Source organism: Pseudopodoces humilis, chromosome 3 (genome assembly GCF_049639895.1).
Source record: "Pseudopodoces humilis isolate 2021_Gansu_Grassland_sample_001 chromosome 3, ASM4963989v1, whole genome shotgun sequence".
NCBI classification, from domain to species: domain Eukaryota; kingdom Metazoa; phylum Chordata; class Aves; order Passeriformes; family Paridae; genus Pseudopodoces; species Pseudopodoces humilis.
Window position 1 is genome coordinate 75,089,025 of NC_142202.1, and position 22,352 is coordinate 75,111,376.

General features: G+C 41.8%; 2 protein-coding genes and 1 pseudogene across 2 annotated transcripts in view; 2 read left to right on the plus strand and 1 right to left on the minus strand.

Annotated features, from left to right (window-relative positions):
• The window catches only part of KLHL32 (kelch like family member 32), a 121,082-nt gene extending 119,408 nt beyond the window's left edge, over positions 1 to 1,674 (minus strand). Inside the window, exon 1 of the mRNA XM_005518222.2 lies at positions 1,542 to 1,674. The gene's annotated coding sequence lies outside the window, so the exon portion shown is untranslated. The remainder of the gene's footprint in view (positions 1 to 1,541) is intronic.
• A 378-nt stretch (positions 1,675 to 2,052) lies between these two features.
• Positions 2,053 to 4,570, plus strand: LOC102110880 (kinesin-like protein KIF11 pseudogene; annotated as a pseudogene).
• Positions 4,571 to 17,517: 12,947 nt separating this feature from the next.
• Positions 17,518 to 21,337, plus strand: NDUFAF4 (NADH:ubiquinone oxidoreductase complex assembly factor 4). Its single transcript, XM_005518221.3, has 3 exons — positions 17,518 to 18,069; positions 18,786 to 18,883; positions 21,008 to 21,337. Exons 1-3 carry the CDS (start codon positions 17,943 to 17,945, stop codon positions 21,320 to 21,322), a joined length of 540 nt encoding a protein of 179 aa, XP_005518278.2. The 5' UTR covers positions 17,518 to 17,942; the 3' UTR covers positions 21,323 to 21,337.
• The last annotated feature ends 1,015 nt before the right edge of the window (positions 21,338 to 22,352 follow it).

Here is a 22,352-nt window from a genome sequence, read left to right on the forward strand (position 1 = left end):
ATAACTGTAAAGTGCTTTACAGATGCTGTCAAATCATTCACAGTCTGAAAAACAGACAAAAGATTAAAGGAGTTTTTCTGGAGTACTTTCAAAGTAAAGAAAAAATTTCTCTGCAATCATCTGTAAACTTGAATAACACAAAGAGATGTGACTGAGTAGCTATATATGGGTGGCTTTTTAAGCATCTGTGATAACTGTATTACTTATTCAGCACATCACCAGATTTCTGTCAGATATACTTAAACAACAAATACGCTTTTCAGATAAAAACTCTAAAGAACTGAACATGCCCAAGCGGTCTTGGCTCCTGCCAACTGCTTCATGGAGGCAGATCAACAGGAATTGGCAGGGCTACAGTAATCCTTTACCCTATGTGCTACAGTTAACAGGACTGTGGCCTCTGGGTCTGCTTCTGATCTTTTCACGACTGAACAAATGCTGCCACGAACACTTACTCAAATAAGACTAACCCCAACTTGCTTTTGGAACCTTTGTAAGATATTTTCTTAGCCCTACAAAATTGGAAAAATTCATGACAAGCTTTAAAAACTGCACACTATTTGCTATGATCAACGTCTGCAGTTTATTTCCCCGTGGTAAGATTTAAACCATCATTCAATTTCTTTCACAATTTATTGTGGTGTCTGGTGCCAAGCACGCTGCTTCCCGGTGCTTGGTGTGACAGCTATGGATCAGCTCTCACTCCGGCTCCGCCAGAGCCCGCTCAGACAAGCCGGGCTCGCTCCAGGGGCGGAATCCACCGTGCACCGGTGGCCGGGGAGAGCGGCAGCAATGAGCCATCTGCAACCTGCGGCATCGCAGGGACCCGCGCTTCTTCGCTAGAATTGCTCCTCATCGACCAAACGGCAAATTTCGTGCCGGTAACCGAATCCTTCCCCACCATCCGCTAACAACCACCTGAGCAGCACCTTTTCAATTGCGAGGGCTGCAGATACAATGTTCCAGCAATCAGGGTGCCCGGTTCGTTTGCAGGCGCGAGCACTCGCATATTCAAACGCCGGAGAGGAGCAAAAGCTTGTTTTTGTCAGTCAAACGAGTAGCTTCAAGTCCCGGTACACGAGAGCGCAGCTCGCAGCAGGTGACGAGCCGCCTTCCAGCGCCCGTGTCGCGGCGGCAGAGCCATGTTTCACCGAGCTGCCGTCAGCCGAGCACCTGGAGCACGTCCCCGCATAACCCCGCGGGCAGCGGGACTCACGGCGCCCCGGAGCCACCCCGGGCTCGGGCTCATCCTCCCCCCACCGCCGCTCCCCGCCGCCTCCTACGCGGAGCCGAGAGCCGGCGGGAGCGCTGCTCGGTGCCCGGGGGCGCCCCGGCGGCCGGAGCCGCCGCTTGACCCGTCTCCCTGGCAACGGGGACACTCGCCCTCGCCCCCCGCTCTTCCGCATCAGAGCCCCCTTCCCCACTGCAGCGGTGCTGAGCGGCCGGGGCCGCGGGGCACGACCGGCGGCCGCCCCCCGCCCCGGTCCCGGTTAGGTAACAGGGGCGGCGGGGCGCCGCCCCGGGCCCGCCCGCTCGCTCACCTCGGGCAGGTGCCGGGGCCGTGCTCGGCGGTGGCGGCGCCGCCTCTCCGCCCCGCTCCGCTCCGACGGCAGCGGGGGGACGAGCCGCGGGCCAGCAGCTCCCGCGCCGCAGAGCCGCCGTCCCGGCTGTGCCGCTCCAGTGCCCGAGCAGGAGGAGCTTCCCCGCCCCGCCCAGTGCGCAGCGGAGGCCCGGGAGGGCCGCACCTGCCGGGGGAGGAGGAGGCGGCGCGGGCCGCGGGATCCCGGCGCCGGGTGCCGGCCGCTGGAGGCGCGGGGGAGGGCCGCAGCCCGCGGTGCCCCCGGGGGGCGAGGGCCGCCGCGCTGCCCAGCCGCCGGGGCCACGGCCCTGTGGGAGAGCTGGAGGGAGAAGGCCTGGTTGAATGAGTGAGCCCTTTAAGTAGCGCTAAGTTTGTAGGAAGAGCACCTGCGAGGCAGGATAACCACGGGGACGGCGAGGTCAGGGCGGCATTTGGGAAGGAGGATTTTAGTACGAGAAATACCGCTGGAAAGGATGAGGTCTCAGCGGGGTCAGGACCAGAGCATCCTAGCGTAGTAAGGCATCACTGCTTTATCATCCTGTTATGGGGTTTAATGTGACTTTTTGAAAATCTTATTTGCAAAACTGATGAGGAACATCCGTCTGAGATACAAGTGCCGCGCCACTGTGTATTTTTCCAAATGTCATCTTTGCAGCGACACAGGACCCAGCTCTGCAGTGAGGCTCAGTAACAGCGTTGTTCTTTCAGCCTCACCTCATGAAATTGAGCGGTGGTGGGAACTTTTCTTCCTGCACCCTCTAACTGATGTCATGGTTGTGAAGAACATTCAGGAGAATTAAAAAATAAATGTAATGATAGTGATCCATTCATAATCATCAAGACAGGAACGTTCTTTAATATATGGGAGAAAATACTATTTTGAGAATTGCACAGAGCACCTCTACTTTTGAGCAGTTTTCATCTTGCTACTGGATTTTCTTAGGAGTTTAGTTTTTATTTTCTGATCTGTGAAGTTAATACAAAAACAGTAGATCCCACAAGTCTCTGCCTCCATCTCCAACATACCTCCATATTAAATTTTACATACATGCCACATCAGAGGAGTTTAGGTCTTTTTCAGATGACAGTTCCTTAAGACCCTTTTACAGCATGTGGGCCTTCAGCTAAGCCTACTGACAGATGAGTTGTTCTGTTGTAAGGTGTTTGTGAAGGTATCTAGAAATAAATAAATTCCTCATCTGCAGAGCACACAGTAACCACTGGAAAGTTAGTGCAGAAAGTGCACCAGATGCAGTATATGGAGTGTTTGGGGTAGTAATGCAAAGCATCCCCAAGTCAAGGGTCAAGCAGCTTGGTGCTTATGCAGTGCAATACCAGACAGAGGCCTGTTTTTATTCCAAAACAGAGGAATAAAGACAAAGGTAGTGCTTCGTTAGAACCAGTGCAACACAAAACTGTTATGGCTCCAGTACCTTTCCTTGATTGCATCCAAGTGGGTTTTGAATGTCTCCAGAAAGGGATACTGCATGACCTCCCTAGGCAGCCTCTTACAGGGCTCTGCCACCTTCCGTGTAAAGTTCTTCCTCACGTTGAGGTGTAACTTGTGTTTTGGTTATGGTCAGTGCTCTTTGTCCTGTTGCTGGACACCACTCAATGGAGTCTGGCAATACATCATATTAAATATTAGAAAAAGTCACAGAGATTGACTATTTTTTTATTTTTTTGGTAAAATTCTCTATTCTGGAAATGTATAATGAAGAACTTTTTTATCTTACTCCTATTCCCAGCTTTAGAGAAAGATGGTAGACGTTCGATGATCCCATACACAAGACACATGTAGATGTGAAAGGCTCAGAAGAAATACTTGAACACAAACAAAATGAAGCCTACCAAATCTTGGAGAAAGGTTCAGCAAAAAAACCAAACTACTGCAGCTACTTACATGAATGCATATTACAGTTGATCCTGTTTTTCCTTTACCACTCATATGAAAGTAAACTGAGCAGATGGACAAGAGCTTGTTAGAACTGGGAATATAAACTTGCATGAAGTAAAAACGCTTCCGTTTGGGTCAGTTGATAAAAGAGTTATGAAGCTGGAAATACCAAGTAATCGATTCTGATCCATGGAAGAATTATTGCGTGTCTTGTGGAAGAAGACACAGGGCATCCTAAGAGGATCCTTCAAGTGCTCAGAGAACAGCAAGGAACATCAGTAACAGCCAGAGTTTCTCCCACATCTATAAATCCCAAGGGAAAGCAGAGTACAGTGGAGTATGCCCACAGAGCAAAGAACGTGATGAAACCTTAAGTTTACCAGCAGCTGCCAAAAGGAGCTGTTATTGAGGAAGATACTGAAGATTAATTAAGCACTTAAAAGGAGACCTCACTGCTGCATAAGAGTGAAATGGAATCTATATTTTCATTGAAAATTCATGTAGCCCTTAAAGGAAAGCTGACAGTTTGGGAAGAACAAGTTAGAGTATATTGAGATTATGAGCACCATGGAAAAAGTAGTGAACACAATCACTAAACCATTCACAATTAATAAAAGCAATGAAACAATGAAAACAGATCTGCAATTCAAGGAGAAATAACTGAAAAGAAACACAGACAGATCTGCAAGAAACCAAGATTCCTCTAGCTGAGAAAGAACATATGGTTTCAGTTCTAAATACACAAAAATTTCATGGCACAATTAGCCATTTGGTCAGTTCTGTTAGTATAATTTGTGTATCTATGCAAAACTGTATCTTAAGAGAGCTGTTGATCAACACAGTGCTATCATCCAAATAGATTTGCAGGAGAAATTAATGTTCTGGTCAACAAAGTAATAAAGTAAATAAAGATTCAGTTTAATCTTCAGAGAACAGTCTGAAGCAGCAACAGATGTTGATGTCTTATGCATATTTTATAGGTGTCCTCCTATCAATCAGTTGTTCAGCAGATAATGTATTTGCATTAGTTGTATCAGGGTCTTTTACCTCTGTTAAAAAATTTGCTGAACACTGAACTTTCTCAAGTGTCTTAAAATGTGTTACAAAATAGGACTGTGCCATTTGCTAGTAAAGCTGAGCCATTCAAGTTGACTGAGAAGCAAGCATCTGGATCACAAGGAGCATTAAATATCTTGACAGCAATGGTAGAAATTGTCCTGGAACTAAACTGTTTTGTTTCAGAATAACAAGGAAATTTTCTGGTTGATGAGATGGAGAGTCATAAAAACAATTAATATCTTCTTAGGAGATCTCTGTCTCACTCTGAAAAAAAAATTACAGAAACAGCCAATGTTTTTTCTCTCATGCAAAGTACTGTGGGAATTTTAGAGAAGTGAAAATGGTAAAGTGTGTATATACAAAGAAAGCAAATGAATTAGTGTCCTCACTTCAAAGCCAGCAGAACCTGTTGGCACAGGAGATGCAGAAGAACTCTAGCTTGCATACTGTCAAAAAATGGAAGTTTGAAGAATACCACCACTGCTTGGAAGAAAATGTTTATCTGGAAACTATTGACCTAGCCAGTAGTAAAACTTCTGCTTCAAAACAAATTCATTGTATCTCTGGATAATTTTGTTCAAAAGCTCAAGGACATAAATGGTAGTTTGTGGCCATATATTTCATGGACAGAAAAGATGGTGGAATCCAGAGTCTGTTCTCAGCAATTTCTAAGCAATCTAAAAAATGCACCTCAGGATACTGGTAAATGGAGGGAATTTAAAACTGCTCAGGTAGTCTGCTTTATGGATCAGTAACAGTCCTTCTTTAGCAACAAGAAACAGTGGCTTCAGTGTTTGCAGCAGGGAACAGAAGGTCTATGATTGAGATACATATTTTTTATTGGATATTTTGTTCTGCATTAAAGTTGCAGTAGTTGCAGTTTGGAACTACCGCACTGTGAGAATATATCCTACAGTACATTTTATTATATGCATATCAAGAATTAAAATAGTTGTGTTCAAAGATCCTTGACATACTGCTGGAACTAAAACAAACTAATTGCCAATTTTAAAAGCATTGGAATTCACCCATGAGAGCTACAAACCAATGGCCTATATTGACCTTAAAAAAGGAAAGAGTATGTCATGATGCTGCCAGCTAGGCCCAGGGTCTCCACATCCCTGCTCTCATTTAGAGGCCTGCCTGAATAACTCCTAAAAAAAAGGTCTTATTGATTTCCAGTTTGTGCTCACTAAAAGCCAGTCAATAAGTAAGAACTTATTCAATGAATGTAATTGTCCTATGGCAATTGAAAGCTGGGAGCTAGACAGCAAGCAATTCTGTGTAACGGGGAGATGCAATGGATTTATGTATTATATACAACTCTCAAAAACAACAGTAAATTATGACTTGCAGCATTTACTGTTAAAGAGACAGAAAAATTATTCATAAATAAAGGCTTGTCAAGCTCTTTTACTCTCTCTAAAATCTTATATTGCCACAAATATGCTCCCTTATATATTTTTTAGAAGACTGACTTCAGAGATTGGCATCAGTGTAATTTTTTTATCACAGCAACATATGGCAGTCTTCCCTGCTGCAAAAACATGGCCATGTTTCAGCCTCAGGGTACAGCTGGCTTGAACTTAAAACTGAGACTGCTTTCAAGCATAAATACAGAATTTTGTGTTACTCCTTCAGACACTATGAAGAAAAGTAAATACAAAATTTCTGTCACTGGAACTACTATGAACACTACAGTGCCTTGGAGTTCAAATCACATTTTTTCCTTCTAGTTTTTGGATAACATCTAAAATTATTAACAGTCACTGTGTCAGGATCATGTATCACTCAGCTATCCATACTGAAAACTTCTGCAGTTCAGATTCCAGTACGGCTTCGCAAGATTCTCATCTTATTGTGATTTAGGATGAATTACCCACATATCCACAAGTTACATCAATCTCTGACCATGCACAATCAATGTTTGTGTAAACCTTCTGTTCAGAGGTTTTTTACAACTCATCTGTACTTAACCCATCATTTCCTCTTACAGGACTCTTCCTGATTTGCAAAGCTGAATGTAAACCTGCTGTACTGATGTTATCTCAATGTTATCTCAATGTTCTGAAAATTAGCCAGATAAATACAGGCATTTCCTAGCTACATCTAAAAGTAAACCCAGCACCACTATTATCATTAAAAACATGAAAACATGAAAACATTACATTATGTTCCGTGCAGTTCTCTCAGCTGAGCATTTTCCACATTACATGTCAGTACCACAAACAAATAAAGAAACAGAGTAAAAGTCCAACATTAAAAAAGGAAGAAAACGTAGTATCTGCAATCCCACCCTCTATCCTCATTGCAACTGGAGCTAGAAGAAAACCCCTGAGTGACTCAGGTTTTATGCTTGTTGGTGGAGCTGACAAACACAAACTACATGACAGCACCTGCATAAAAGAAACCCAGTAGGCAAAAGAAAACTAAAACAGGTAAGGGAGTAACTATTCCCTTCTGAGTAGAAACTATATAAATAGTAGTGTTAGCTGTAACATTGAAGTTGTCTAGGTTACTGCTTTGACCTGGTTCTTTCATTTGGAACAGATTTAGTCATATGAGGTGACATCCCCTACTGGAGGAAAGAAACTTCCTGACATGTAGCAGGGTGTGTAAGGTCCTGCTTGAACCTTGCAATGCTTCCTCTGCTAAGTATGTTTTGCTGAATACAGCCCTGGATGCAGCCCTTAACATTTACAGAAAGGGAAAAAGGAAGTGGAGGTTAGACAAGAAACTAAAAAAACATTTTGGCAACCTGTATACTACTTTTGGTAGGTAAATTGCTGGCCACTGAATGTTAACAATTTTCTTATTCCTCCAACTCCCTTTCCTAGATTCCCCTACTCCAAAAGAACAGTTGAGCATGGCTCAGCCTGAGGCTGCTTTAAACAAAATCATTCTCAACTTCTAAACTGTTGAAATCAAAATAGTCTGGCACATTAGATGTGATTCTCCACAGCTTTTATTTCTGTGAAGTAGGAGGTGTATTTCTAACATCAAGGAAACATATTTTACTGCCAGTACTCCAAAAATGTAGCTGCTCCATTCAGCATGTGGCTGCTGCAAAAGCATCAGGCTGGAGGCTCTGATGTATGAAAACCTCTATGATCTCTATGAAAGGGATCATGACATGGCTGGAAAAGGAAGAGTAAGGATAGAACCTGGGGTCAGGAAAAGGGAGAAAGACCATGTACTCCTGCAGTGCTTTTTACACTGTGATAGATGAGCTTGTATATACTACACTTTATGGAGCCTTGGCACTGCCACTCTGCTAACAAAAGCATAGGCCTTTGTGTAGAGCACCCTGCATGCCTTTGTTTTCAGAACCAGTGAGTTTTTCCTTCCTTTTTTTAATGTTTGACTTCTATTCTGTTTGTATAACAGTGTCTTTTCCTTCAGCCTTTTCTTACATTCAGGTCCTTTCTGCAATGGAAAGGAGCATGGGGATACTGAAGATCTGAAAGAATGAGTGAATGTTTGCTTCACTTTTAATTCTAGGGTAATTAGACAAATCATAGGAGGGAGGCTGCAGGTGTTAGAAATCTGCTGGGAGAGGGAGAGCTCATAAAAGTAATTTATTGAGCTTAGTCTGTCAGCAGAACCAAAGGATTTTCTATCACGACTACAGCTGGCAGAGCTGACCTCACTGTGCTAACTATGCACAGCAGCAACTCCTTCCTCATGCAGTTAAAAAAAAAAGTTAACTGTTTAATCATAGAACTCTCCCGGTTTCTAACCTCTGAAGATGAAAAGAATAAGAACCAGTGGGTACACAAACATGGGACAGTGAGCATGTGTAGTCTTCCTCTACCTGGGATTATTCACTTTCTAGGCACCATCTCAAGAATAGTTGATTCCATATCTGATCAAGGACTTCCAGTAGTTCCCCATGCAAAAGCACCTGCGGGGATCAGATCTTAGGCTGCTACTCCCAGCGCTTACAGTTTGACGTTTATTACCTTTTAGTTTGTTTCAGCAAATGCTACCAGCCTTTTATCCTTCTCAGTATGTGTTCTAATAGTTCTCTGTGGTATTTAGGGCATTCTTGTTCTGTATGGCTTCATGTTGTCAGAGCATGAATTCATAGACAGTGGCAGAAAGGGCTAGGTAGATATCCAAAATAATGATATTCTGTAGATTCCAACAATACAAGGTCACAGCTTACTCAGCTCCTCAGTGTCTGAACTAAGACCCCTGCACCTTTGTCAGGATTTGTGCACTGGAAACAGAAGGTATTCTAGTCAACACATTCACAGAATAGATGAGTCCACACACAGTGGTACTTAGGTAATATGAAAACCTTAGTTATTGAAAGCCTGTAACTTTCATGTGCATGACTGATGCTGTTAAATCAGTGGAGAAAGAACTTTCTTAGTCATACTGGTGGCAGAATAGTAACTATACTTCTTCAGACCAAAGATTCATCTTACACAGTGTAACTGAACCCTCGAAAGTTGACATTCCAATCCTTAACTCCTTAGTTAACAAACAGTAGAAATCTGGAATAGACTGTTTCCTGAAAGAAATCTTGAAGAAGACATATGTGCTATGCTTCTTATTCACCCCCTTAAACAAGGGGTATCTGAAAAAAACTATAATGAAAGAAAGTGAGTGGTTTTCTGCACAGTCAGTAGGTTGAGCCAGCTTACCATGCAGGCAGAGGAGCCCTTCTTAGGGCTAAGGGGTGGCTACTGGCAGAAGAGTCTCCTTTAGAGACAATGCACTGTTAGACTGCAGATTTAAATTGCTTCTGGAAAGCACACAAAAAAGAGATTTGAAAGTAATTTTAGGATGATGGATTCCACTCTGGGAAGCAGGTCTGCTCATCTAGACAGACAGTCATAATGGTGCAGGAGACACTAAAAGGCAGATTGCAACTAACTTTAAAGAGATGTACCTCTGATTTATGAAAAGTCTAATCCTAGCGAAGGTGACTAGGAATGATAGCCTACTTCCAACTACAGTCAAATACCATTGTTTGTTTTTTCAATTTATCCAAAACAACCAAAGTCGCTGCTCAAATTGTTCACCAGAATGAGAGGCATGGAGTGGAAGCTGAATAATCTGGTCTGAAATCAGGAGGGTTGGGTGAGTCACTCTGTACATCTGAGATGAAGATCCACGAAGTAGTGTGGAGGGAGACAGGTTATGGAAGTCATGAAATGAAAAATTAGCACAGCAAGGGCTATAGATGACAACAGCCCCTCCTGTCCACAAAAGCAACAATAGCATACAATTGTGTGTCTGTGTACATGTGTGTGTGAATGTTGCCTGGTGGGCCTGACACTGAGCATGGAAACTATCACCTGTTTCAGGCTGTGCCCAGACAAAAAAGGGGTTTATGTATACAGTCTGAAAGGAGCAGAACTCAAATGAGCAAGATGCCTTCAGAACAGTGGTTGAAGGCATCTTCTGTTTCACCCAGTGGGAATAACCTGTAAAATCAGAAACACCAGATAAAATTTTAGCACTAAACCAAATATTGTTTCCATTTAAGCCCCAGTCTACAGGGGCAGTAAAGAAAACATATATATGGTCACCTCTGGCAAACACTCATAATGCATTAATAAAATGCTAAGTTGTAAAAAGCATCAAAATTTAAGCCTTTCAGATTTCCCCTATTATTAGGAAACAGGAACACACTTCATCAGTTTTTCATAATAGCTCTTACTTATACATTTGCTGACTATACTTTAGCCTTTTACTATTTTCAATTTATACTCTGCACTACAAAAAAAAGACCCACACCTTACTTATGCCTCAGAAAGACAAACTATCCAAAAATCAAAAAGTAATTTTAGCAAAAAATGTAACTGCTCTTTTAAAAATTGCAGTTTTGCTTTCCACTCCACTTTCTAACCTGTCTTAGGGTATTGTGGAAGAGCCTGAAATACATGTGAACCAATAGAAACAACAAAAGGCAATGGTTGACATAATCCATTCATTAAAAAGAGAAAAATGTATCTTGCTTTGTTACTGGGAGCTGCAACAGCATGTGGAGATCACTGGTATGTGCATTTCAGTACTTGAAGAATGAGAGAGAACATATTCTGAAATCAGTGCTGTTATATTTCCCATGTGAAGAGTCTGTAGTTCTGCTTCTTGACCCCATGTCTAAAACCAGAGTATAGTCCATCCACAGGGGTGTCAGAAAAAAATTAATACACCTCACTGTTGTAGCAATTAACCACTACAAGATGACCTGTATTTTCCAGATTAAAGTATTAAACAAGACCAAAAAACTTAGCATGTTCCCTCTGATGTCTGAACAAAAAGTGAAAGACTACAGGAGCAGCTTGCAGAAATCTAAAAATCTCAGTTGTTCTTGAGGTGAGAGGTGAATCTCCCCATGCTGCAAAGAAAGATGCCCTGCAGGGACCATTTCTACAGTCTGAAACTGGCCCATGTCACAGTCCATTGATGAGAGTCTGGCAGTACTTCTGACAAGAAAAGCTTTGCTGCCATGATTCAGACAGGCCATCAACAGACATTTCCTCTGAAGTAACTCAGTGTACTGAATTATTTAAACTCTCTGTCATCCACAGGCTGAGACCTGCTACTTGTAGGTACAGCATGGAACCTCATCTCCTGGCAGCTCTTAGATGCTGACACCTAGTCCCACAGAAAGTTACAAAAATCCCTCTGAGCAGCTAACTTCTACCAATTTTGTGCATGTGAAATTTATGTTATCACTCATCATATATTCTGTAGAAAATTCTTTAATTTATATTAGAGAAACATGAGACATCCTGACAAACTGTTTATCAGCTAAAGAAAACTTGACCATTTTCAGCATTTTCTAGCCCAAAAATTACAATAGTACCTACAGAGTTCCTGAACTACCACTTGAGAACACTGATTTTGTATTTTATTATGTATATAGGAAAGTGTGGTAGCTTCATCATGATCCCAAAGACATCTTGCATAAAGAACTCTGCCTTCAAGGAGTCTCAGTAAGTCTGCATTAAAATGCTGGAGCTTTGAAGGTTAATCATGCCGTTATTATACAATCTAAAAATGAACTTTTAGTACAAAGAGGTAGTACTTTAAATATTTGGGGACCTCTTTAACGATCTATTTTAGTTGCCCCCCAGAGCAACTTGACACTTGCATACTTAACCACTGTATCTCTCTATATAATTAGTAAATGTAAGTGTTCAAAATACATCTGTGTCCCACATGCTGCCCCTTGATTTTGGATGCTGTGGGAAGAAGAGGCACACAAAGGGGCTCTCTAACTTCAGTAATTATTTCCACTTGAACTCTAATACTGGTAGTCATGTGTCAGTATCATTGAAACCTTCTCTTTCTAAACCATTCTTTAATGCATTCACTACCAGCATAATTTGGATATGTAATCACTCAGGTTAATGGGGATACATACAAATTAAAATGCTCAGAAGACCTGTAGGAAGAATGTAATTAATTTTCTGTATTATTATACATAGAGTATTAGGAAATAATGCAAAATTAACTAAAACAATGCAGCATTATTTGTCTTAATTATATTCTTCTCTTTGACATACATTTATGGGTACTACTGCATTAGGTGTAGACCAAATCCTTTGTAGTGGACATTATTCCTGTTACAACACTGCTACAATAATTCATACTGGTATATTCCTAAATCAAATAAAATGTAATATTTTATGGTAAATAAAGGATAATAAATCTATTTTTCCCTTATCATTAACATGAATACATGTTATCTAAAACCGTATCTCTAATAAGGGCTTCCACAGGGTATTTTACAGTAAGATGTAAAAGAAACAAAACCCATGTAGTAGACAGAACATAATTACAAAAATCTTTCCTTGTGGATTTCTTTTCTGACACTCACTGAATTACACTCCAAATTCTAAGAATTTTTGATTCATTTCAAATGCAGTTTTTTCTAGAGCTTTGGATTCTTTCCCCCTATTTTCATTCTTATTTATCCTGTTCTGTATAAATGTTATTGAAGTCAATAGGATTTTATCTGTTTTTTATGTTTTAAGGTCAGTTCCTAAACTTAGAGTTTAGAATAATGTTGTTTCAACCAGAAATGTAAAGAAAAATTGTATTTAAATCAGCAAGACTTTAATATTATAATTCTACTGATGACTACACATCTCAGAATATTAATTTGATTCTTGGACTAAATGCTAAATTAATTTAATGTATTCCTCCAATATTGCTGGTAATGCAATTTTGCACATTCATCTTTACTTCAAAACTTTTAATTAAAGATTGTAGGTTGTAACTCTATGGTCATATTTTCTTTGCTCTGCAGTCTGGTAGCTTCCCCTGATAGAATCCTCTTCCAGCACAGTGTAGATACATTTGCTTTTTAGAAATTAGATTACTTGAAATGGCTTGTGGGAGCAGCCAGGAAAGCTGTGTAATCTCAGTATTGAAATATATATCTCTCCATATACATATATATTCCTCCATCTCAATACATCTATTCAAGGATATATATACACTTGAATATCTGCAAAGAATCCTTTGCATGTGTCAGGCAGATTTTTAGCTACTGCATCTAAAAAAATACAGGTATAGGATGTGGACAAATGCTACTTAGCCAGCATAACACTGATTAAGCCACTGAGCTATTAAACCACACTGTAACTTCTCCAGCTTCTTAAGATCTATATATAAGCCTTCTTTAGGACTGGGATATATATATCAAATGGTTTTAGAAGTGTTCACTGAGGTCATTTTAGCCTTCTTATTCTGCACAAAATTTGGCTCCCCATAGGTAAATAAAAGACTTCAGTTTTTCATGTAATTCACACCTGCAAATATACAACTTGTAAATTGCAGACGGATGTAATTAAAGTGTAAAAAGAATAAATAAAATTGTTTCTGCATCTACTTATAAAAGCATGGAAAATCAATCCCTTGATACATCAAGTCACAGATAATACAACTAAATTATAAAGTTATGTATACAAAATGCATCACACCTGTATAAATATTAATGCATCATCATAAATTAAAACCATATAGAGAGGATAGAAATATCCTTTAGGGATGGAAAAATATTACATTATTGTAGAAGAGCATCTTGCCAGCACACTTACATCATATATTTGTTACTTTTTATAAAAAATTATATTTAATAAAAGAAACTACCAGCAGGTAGCTAATATTCTGAATCCATTCACCAATTCTCTTCTGGACTGTCAGACAGCTACTGCAGTGGCAGTGCAGTAAAATCATGGCTACTGTTACTGCTTCAAGTCAGTACAAAGGATGTTGTTCGTCTTGGGTGATGTTGGAGCACCAGCAAAGCCAGCCACCACTCCATTCCATCCAGTCCCTTCTCACTGCTGGTTCACCTCCTCCTCATTGGAGCTGGTACAGTTGTTTCTGTCACTGTTGGAGGGAAACAATCTGGGAGCAAAGTGCAAACCCTCACAAACAAACCAACCGACCGGGCAGCAATACCAGTTCAAGGTATTCACACTCCTCCTGTCACAGGCCTTTTGTTTTTCCTCCTGTGCTTCCAGTGCCTTTCTACGGACCAGTCAAACCATCAGTAATTGATACAGCTTAGAAAAGTTACAGAAGCTCTTCTCTTTCTTAAATCAGACCATCTGTGTGATGTTATTTGCTCTGGAGGTGTTCCTACACCCTCACACTGGCAAGAGGGATGAACTGAAGCCAGGGTTACAAGAAATAATAAGGCTGTCAGTTGTCTCAACTAGCATTGTCACTGAGGAGAGAATATGGGGTACTGAAACCTGTGAGTAAAAATGAAGTAAAAATGAAGTAAAAATGAAGTAAAAAGGCATGTGTAACTGATGAAATTAATTCCAGTACCAGGCTGCCTCAGTCTCAAATATTCTGGCTCCCACTGTGCATTTCCAAGTCAAAGTAACCTGCTAATTGAGATACAACAATCAGACAGGAAAAATATGGAAGATGATGTCAGGTACACTGAGCCAGAGTCAATCAGGAGAATTTAAATGCAATTTCTTTGAAATTAGTATTATCTAACAAGGAGCTAGTGATCTGTCTGGGATGGTGTGTGAGTCTGTAACACTGAGCTTGCTGTGCTTGCCATAAACTTCATCCACATAAGACTTGACAGAAACTCCTTTAAATAAAGCACTGCAGCCACCTAGCCTTGAAAATATGCAAGTGTTCAGGAACACTCCGATCGCAGACTAGAATTAAGCAAAATCCTTCAATGTAGATCCTTCCGTAGATACTTGAGAAGCCAGTAAAAGATGGATGAGTTGAAACCAATAAGAGAGAAATAATCTTAATTAAGTAACAGAAAAACCAAAAATCACTGAAAGGGAAAAGTGATACATCGGTAAGTCCATCTCTCTTGAGTTCATCTTTACAAAGTTTCAGGACAGTCATTTTTACTTGGCTCATAATCAATTCTTGCTAATGCTATGTTCTCTGGTTCTGCCTAACACTGATGAGATAAGGAACAAAAGGATCAATGCTTTCATTGTGTTTACTGGTAAACCAGTAATCAGGATAAACTCAATTCCCTGAATCCAATGATACATGAATTTGCTCAAGTATCCATTTAGACTGACATCAATTACAAACAAACAACAACACAAAGACAAGAATAGGAAAACTGTTTCAGTGCTAGAGAACGTGGACAGAATCAAATACAATCTGTGCTGCTGCTGTATAAGGGCATTCCTCATTTTCCTCTGTGGTTGTCCAGACAGGTCGTTTGCTGTGCCATTCCCAGACCATAAATCACAAAGCAAATCTCACCTGCCTCCTCTCCAAAATTCTCCAGCTAGGCGTCTATTACCAAAAAGACTCTTATTTCACTGAGACTACCTGACCATCTGAACTCATATTCTGATTTCTGATCTTCTGACTATTAAAGACAGCAATAAACTTTAGTAGCACCACACAATAACACAAGTTAACAACAGACATTCCTATTCTCCCTTCTCTAAAGGGAATTTTCAATAGGTCAATCAGACTTTTGATGCTAGTTAAATACAAAAATTAATTTCTAATTTTCCACTCAGCAACAGAATTAGCTGAGAAAAAAATAAAACATATAATCCAAACTGAGAGGGAAAACAAAAAAGATTCAGAGAACATCACAAATGCACTTTTTACTTTCCAGGTACACAGTAGCTTTAGAAATTTCTCTTTTAAGAGGTATGGAAGGATTACAAGGAGACCTAATGTGGCAGTCTACGGCACACAGATATCATGTGAGTTACAGTATTTTTCCTCTGACGTGTTTGGTGCTGTCCAGTGTTGAGAACAGGCTACTGGTGTACATGAATCCACCTGTATAATCTGTAGTCTTTTCATGGGCTGTTTTGTTATATTATTTTTGAATTCCCTGGAAAAATTCAGACTCCTTATTCAAGAAAAATGCAACCCATTTTAAACTCTATCTAAGCTGAGTACACATATATTCATTTTTTAATCATCCCACTTGCAGATGCTTTATATGGAAAAAAATTCCAACCTCTTGATTACTGATATTTAATATCAACATGGTCACATTGGTAAAATACCAAATTACATTAAAAAAATGTTTTCAGTCTCAGTACTTCTGCTTGCTACAGTCCAAAAAACATTTTTCAGAATAAAAATCTTAAAATTTTGATGCATCTTTATACATGAAAAGCACAGCCTTGTGCCATCCTCAGTGGTAGGAAGTGACAGGCAGAGCATGACATCACTCTTTATTTTTAACTGACTGCCTTCTGGTGAATTTATTTTGCTGTCAGTACATATTACAGCAGTGTTAACCACATCCAGGCTTTATGAAGACAGAAGCCCTGTGCTGAGTTTGATTCCACAAGCTGGGAGTTCTTAGCTTTTGAAGGAGAAACTCTGTTTCCAAACAATACCTGATCCACAAACAGATCTGCAAGAGTATGTATGTCTCAGAGAAATGCTGAAGTACATATGAAAGGTCTACAAACACCAAAGGCATCCATGTGGATTTTTCCATTATAGCCACACCCAAGACTCACCACTTGTAGAAGTATCAAATCCTGGACTCAAATCAAGAACACAGGTTTAGACAGCAAGTAATTGACTATAGATATTTAATTAAACTTGTCACCAGTCTAACTTCGGCAGACTTTAACAGTTTCCTATTATCACTGTATCACTTGTCTCCTTAATTCATTCGCGTGCAATGTCTAAAATAGGACAGGGCCAGTAAACTTATTACCAGAGGAAAAAAACATGTTTCTATCCTCCTACAGACCGTGAGAGTCTTTAAAATAAACAAGTGGAGAAACTGCACCTTCTTGATTCCCAAAGAGAGCAGAAATCCAGCATACATCATCCTTATGCTGCCTTGTCTCCATTGCCTTTCTAAAGGAAATCTATTTGGCTTCCTTTCTATGGAAAACACAACCATTCATTAATCCAGCATTAAAGCACTCTGTAGCCTTGACAACTATCACATCATAATTATTATTACTAAATAATGCCACTTGTAGAGGACCAAGTCTGGTCTTTTCTCTGTCCTTCATTAACACTCCCAGTTCAGGTCACTTCATTTGGGCAGCTACTACCATGAACTAACAAGTGGCCCAGAAGGCACTAAGAGTCTGCAAACAGCACATACACAATTTAAAACCATAAGGGAATTACTTATTGGCAAATTCACACAGCAGCTGGAATGCACAAATCATTAATCTCTGTTGTGGCTGAATAAAGTAGTCAATCATCAGGCTTTATTGCTTTTTGCATCAGGCCAGTAGCTCTTATTCTCGCTCTTTCTGCCTTCCTTTCTCTAAGGATTCTGTACCTTTTCACACTTTGCTTCTTGAAGCTATGAACTGTTGATTCCATCGCAACAAATTTACCTTTCTTGTCATGCATGGCTCAAGGCCTTCTCAACATTTTCTCACAAGTAGCTTTCGAGATTTTTGCAAAGTCAGAAGAATGGTTATTTGCTTGGGCTGGAAAAAGAGGGTCTGCACCCTGAAAGCCTTGTGTAACCTACAAATTCTCAACAGTACTGGGGAGCTGTCCCTCGCTGCAGCTCCGACCCGCGCCGATCCCCGCCGATGAACAAGTAGCGATAGTCAAGACATGACGTGTCCGGGGGCTCAGCCGCCAGCCGCCACGGCTGAAAAGGAAACTCTGGGGCAGCCCGCGGCTTTGAGAGCTTTCCTGACGGGACCTGCCCGACCCGGGGGCTCCCCTCACGCACGCGTTCAGAAAAGCCACAGCAGGACCAACGCCGCCCCGGGCCGGCGGCCGAGGCAGCGCCGAGGGCAAGGAGCAAGCACCGCCGGGGCGCCGTGAAGTGAAAAGCGAACCGCCTTGTCTGTATTCTCGTTCGCTTGTTTGTTTGTTTGCTTGCTTGCTTGCCTGCCGTACTCGTTTTGTTTTCTTCCGGTGCACCCGTCCCTGCCCGGCGTGCCCCGTGCGCAGGCGCGGCTGCCGGCGGCGATGGGCGGGCGGGTGACCCGCGTGTTCCGGAATTTTAACGTGGAGAACAGGGCCAGCCGCGAGATCAGCAAGGAGAAGCCCACACCCGCACCGCGGCACCGCACCGCCCGGCTCGACGCCATGGCCGGTGAGTGCCGGCCTCGCCCGCCCGCGGGGCGACCCCGGCGGCGGGGGGGGCCTCTGTGGCCGGGGCGCCACAGAGGGACGGGCGGCGCGGGGCGCCCGGCGCGGCGGAGGAGAAGCAGGGCGGGTGCCGGGTGCGGGGCGAGGGGCGGCGGCGAGGCCGCGGCGGCTCCCGGTGCTGGGCCGGTGACATTGAGAGCGGCGCTGGGCGCGCGGGGCATGCCGGGAGCCGCGGCGGCGGCTGCGGGACGGCTGACGGGCACCGGGGCGATTACAGCGGGCAGCAGCAAGAGGGAGGCTGATGGAGGTGGCCTGGTGGGGCTGGGTGATGGGGGCGGTCGGTGGAGGTGGCTGATGGGGGCAGGACGTGGGGGCAGTTGATGGGGCGGATGGTTCCCGGGACAGTTGTGGAGGCGGTGGTAGCTGGGATGGTGGCAGGTTACTGAGGCGGGGCAGTACCGGGCAGGACCGAGCGTGTGCTTCCCGCTGTGCGGTGACGGGTGACCGGCCCAGCCCCACCGTGTCAAGCGGGGTCGCTGAGGTCAGGGCCGTGGGAAGCATGACACCGTCCCAAGAAGGCACGTGCGTTTGCGGGAGCCGTGCCGTGCCTCCGGGGAAGGGATGAGCTGGCAGAACTAACAAAAAGGAAACGATTTGACTCAGATCAATATTTTCGCCTTTTTTTTTTCTCCCTTCCCTTCTTCTTCTCACTGCGTTTAGATAGCCCAGAGATAAAAGAAGAAGTTCTCAGAAAGGACGATAGGTTTCTTAGCTTGCTTAAAGATGTTTATGTCGAGTCCACAGATCCACCAGTGCGGGTGAGTGTGTCTCTGTGCAAGCCATACCAGCATCAGCTTTGTGGTCTTCGAACTCAGCAGAAAGCGTGTGTCCAGAAAAATGCTCTTTGTGCATTTAAGCTACCTGTTTTCACTATATAAAAGTGGTGGTTTTATTACTCTTCTGTCGTCAGTAACACTGACTGTGTCTCACCCCTGGTTTTGAATGTGTGACAGATTGTGACTATACAAGCTTGTAAACACTGGCAGTCTTCCTTGTAACATTGCATTAATCTTACATTGTTTTCCACCTAAATTCCCATTTCTGCTTCCTATGAGGCAGGATAGTTCTCAAGCCTTTTGCAAAAATAAAGTAGTTTGCCAGAGATCATTTGTGAAGTTCTTAGAAGAGACTAGGACTCCTGGGGCAGCAGGAATGTGGTAGAGGACGAAGATTAGGTTTTCTCTTCAATGGAGTCTGTAACTCCATTAATTGTTATAAAGTGCAGAGACTTTTTTTTTATCCAGCTCATGAAGCGACTTAGGTTTTTTTCTACATAATCTTGTGGGTTGTGTGGTCCTCATTTCCTTATTGCCACTGGTTGCAATATTTTACTTGAAAGACAAAGCATACTCCTTTGTAAAATACAGATTTGGGTTCAGTGTTCTCTTTTCCATTATATTGTGCTATGGCTTGTGTGTTTTACCTGTTGCATTATTTATTCCAGCTGCTTTATGCAGCAATAAAGTTCTTATGGTCATCTAGCAAAATCCCTACGTCTCTCTAATTTACCACTTATATGGTATTAAAGTCTAAAAATATTTAAAATACAAATAGATTTCTTCAGTCTCTGCCTGAAATTTTCAAGAACTCTCTATCCTTAATTTCCATCCCAGAAGTTAGGACTCTAATCTTGAAGTGCTGAAGGTCTAATTTCAGTATCTTTCAATATTCGTGTATAAACCTGTCAAGAGAGATTTGAGAGAAAGTCCAAAGCGGAACAAATCTTTGCTTGATTCCATGCCTACTCGGAGTTTGCTGCCACAGACTTGCCCTTGTGCTGTGTCTGCTTGGAGTTGTTAGAGCACAACTGAAGTGTAATCACAGAGGCTTGTGGGCAAAGCAATACAAAAGCTTTCTCCCACTCCTGATATTATCATGATGACTTTGTGCATTATATACGTGATGTATACACACCTCTGTGTATGTTTGGGATGTCTGCCTATGGTAAGTGGAAAAGCAGCAGCCTGGGAGTCCTGAAGTGGCAGATTCCCAGAGACAAATGATCTAATTAAGGGTTGAAAAATCATTCATTATCCAAGCACAGTTTTAGCAAAAAGCAGAAGATATGTTATACGGGCCAGACATTCCTTTTTGTTCAGAAACAGATGCAGGTGCTGTAGCATCCACATCAGTTTTCTCAGCATGTGAGTTAATACAGAGTGTCTGTGTAATAATCAGTGGTTGTGGGCACTGATTACTATATAAATACTTATAAATTTAAGAAAGGTTGAATGGCGCCTTTTTTTTTTTTCAGTGTCATTCACTGATTAAATATTAATAAAAGGAAATATGAGGAAATGAAAGCTATTTTGGAGATTGGAAATATGAAGGACCTTAGAGAAGAGACACTGTGTGTCTACATCTTGCAGTAGTCATGGCAATTAAACTCCATATGATGCTGCAAAATAGCAGGAAAGCTTGTTCTCTAGACAGAGCAAAAGGAGGAATTTCTTTAAGGAGTGAAACTAAAATTTGAAACCAAAAGGAAGGGGAGAGAGACTACATGAAAAATTTTTCCAGTGGTATCAGAAGGATATTGATTTGTTGTAGGATTTCTTGGTCCCTTCCAATGAATCAATATCAAATACTAGGTTATCTGGATTTACATTTGCCTACCAGAATCTGTAGTTTTTCTCGTATGAAGGGCTGCCAAGCCAATACAACACTTAGACTGCAGTGAATAGGAGCTTTTCAGCATTTGGTTGGGAGCTGGCACTCTATGTAGAATGGCTGTGGAAGAAGCTAAGGCTGGCTAGGCTTTTTTTAAAAAATGGGGAAAGCTAACAGGAGATGCCATATTTAGGAAAATATATTTACAGCTTAGCTGTATGCATAGTAAACAGAACTGCTGTTGAGCTCTTTTTGTTTTCCTTCTCAATTAGGTAAAAAACAGAGATGGTGAACATCTTCCAAGTAAACAGAAGGAAAAGAGACTTACAAAATTAGGCTACTTGGAAGCTCTAGATGTTAAGAAAGTTTCCAAAGGCAAAATTTCCCTTGTGGAGGCTCTGACACTTCTTAATAATCATAAACTTCAACCTCAAATATGGACTGCAGAGAAAATAGCAGCAGAATACAGTCTGGAACTGAAGGAGGTCAACTCTCTTCTGGAATTCTTCATTCCTTTCACTGTGCATGAATTTCGTAAAGAAACCAAAAAAGCCATAACAAGCCATAAACCAAAAATGTTAACATAAAAATACTTGCCAAAACCTTTTGTGATCTCACTTGTGTCTTCATTTTACTCTCAAGTATATTCCATGTCTGAAAACTCTGTCATACAGCAAGGCTCCTTCCTTATGCCAATGAGATGTATTCAAGCAATTCCATTCTACATTGGATGGCTTCAGTGAAATGCAGAAACTACAGTTTTTAAACCAGAATATGACTAATTCGTGGTATGACAGCATGTCACATGGTTCTGATTATCCCATTCAAATGTTACGAGTTCAGTTAAAGCATTTTACCTTAAAAGATTGCCTTCCTCAGCAGAGAATTCCTGGCACAGCTGAAGAGGTGCTCTGTGGCTTTTGGCACTGTAATTTCATGTTGTACAGTTCTTTCAAGAACCTCTCTGTCAAGGTGTGTGTATATAACAGACAGCTGTATTTCTTTTGTATAAGAATGGAATGGTATTTATCCTTTGTAAAGGAGGTTAACCACAAGGGCATTTGGAAAATTCAGCTGTGTCAAACATACAATAAAAAGAAGGTGAACAGCAAGAAGCTCTCTTTCTGGTGCTGGAACAGTAATGGCTCATATGTAACTCCCATTCTATTCTGATTTAGCTTAAATACCTGCACCTCTCCAGGTTCTGCTACTCGGGGAATTTGTGGAGTGAGGACCTGGCATAAGTCTCTTGCAGCAGCGCATGGCATTTGCTGTATGAGGAACAATGCTTCACATTAATAGGTATCAAGGACATGCAACTGGATGTACTGATTGGACCCACTAGTTGGACTTAGTGAATGTTTGCCCATCCTGTTACAACAATCCTTTTTCCCTGTGAGAGCCTTGTCTGATCCAAGTGTGGGCTAGATCAGGTCATGTTTACTCACAGCATGCATCTAGACAGATGACAGAAGGGTGACACAAACTGTGAGGTAGTGGTGGATTTTAATCCCGATACTGTGACTAGTCACAGCTGTGTAGGTAGGTTTTTCACTGATGGTTAATCCTGTAGTGAAACATCAGATAAGATGGGGAAATGGGGCAGCAGATAATCAG

What these genes read in the sequence shown, in the direction of transcription:
- NDUFAF4 (XM_005518221.3), top strand. Translation starts at nt 17,943, where the DNA reads ATGGGCGGGCGGGTGACCCGCGTGTTCCGGAATTTTAACGTGGAGAAC. An exon ending in CCGGCTCGACGCCATGGCCG is followed by an intron (nt 18,070 to 18,785) that starts GTGAGTGCCGGC and finishes CACTGCGTTTAG; the next exon opens with ATAGCCCAGAGATAAAAGAA. An exon ending in CCACAGATCCACCAGTGCGG is followed by an intron (nt 18,884 to 21,007) that starts GTGAGTGTGTCT and finishes CTTCTCAATTAG; the next exon opens with GTAAAAAACAGAGATGGTGA.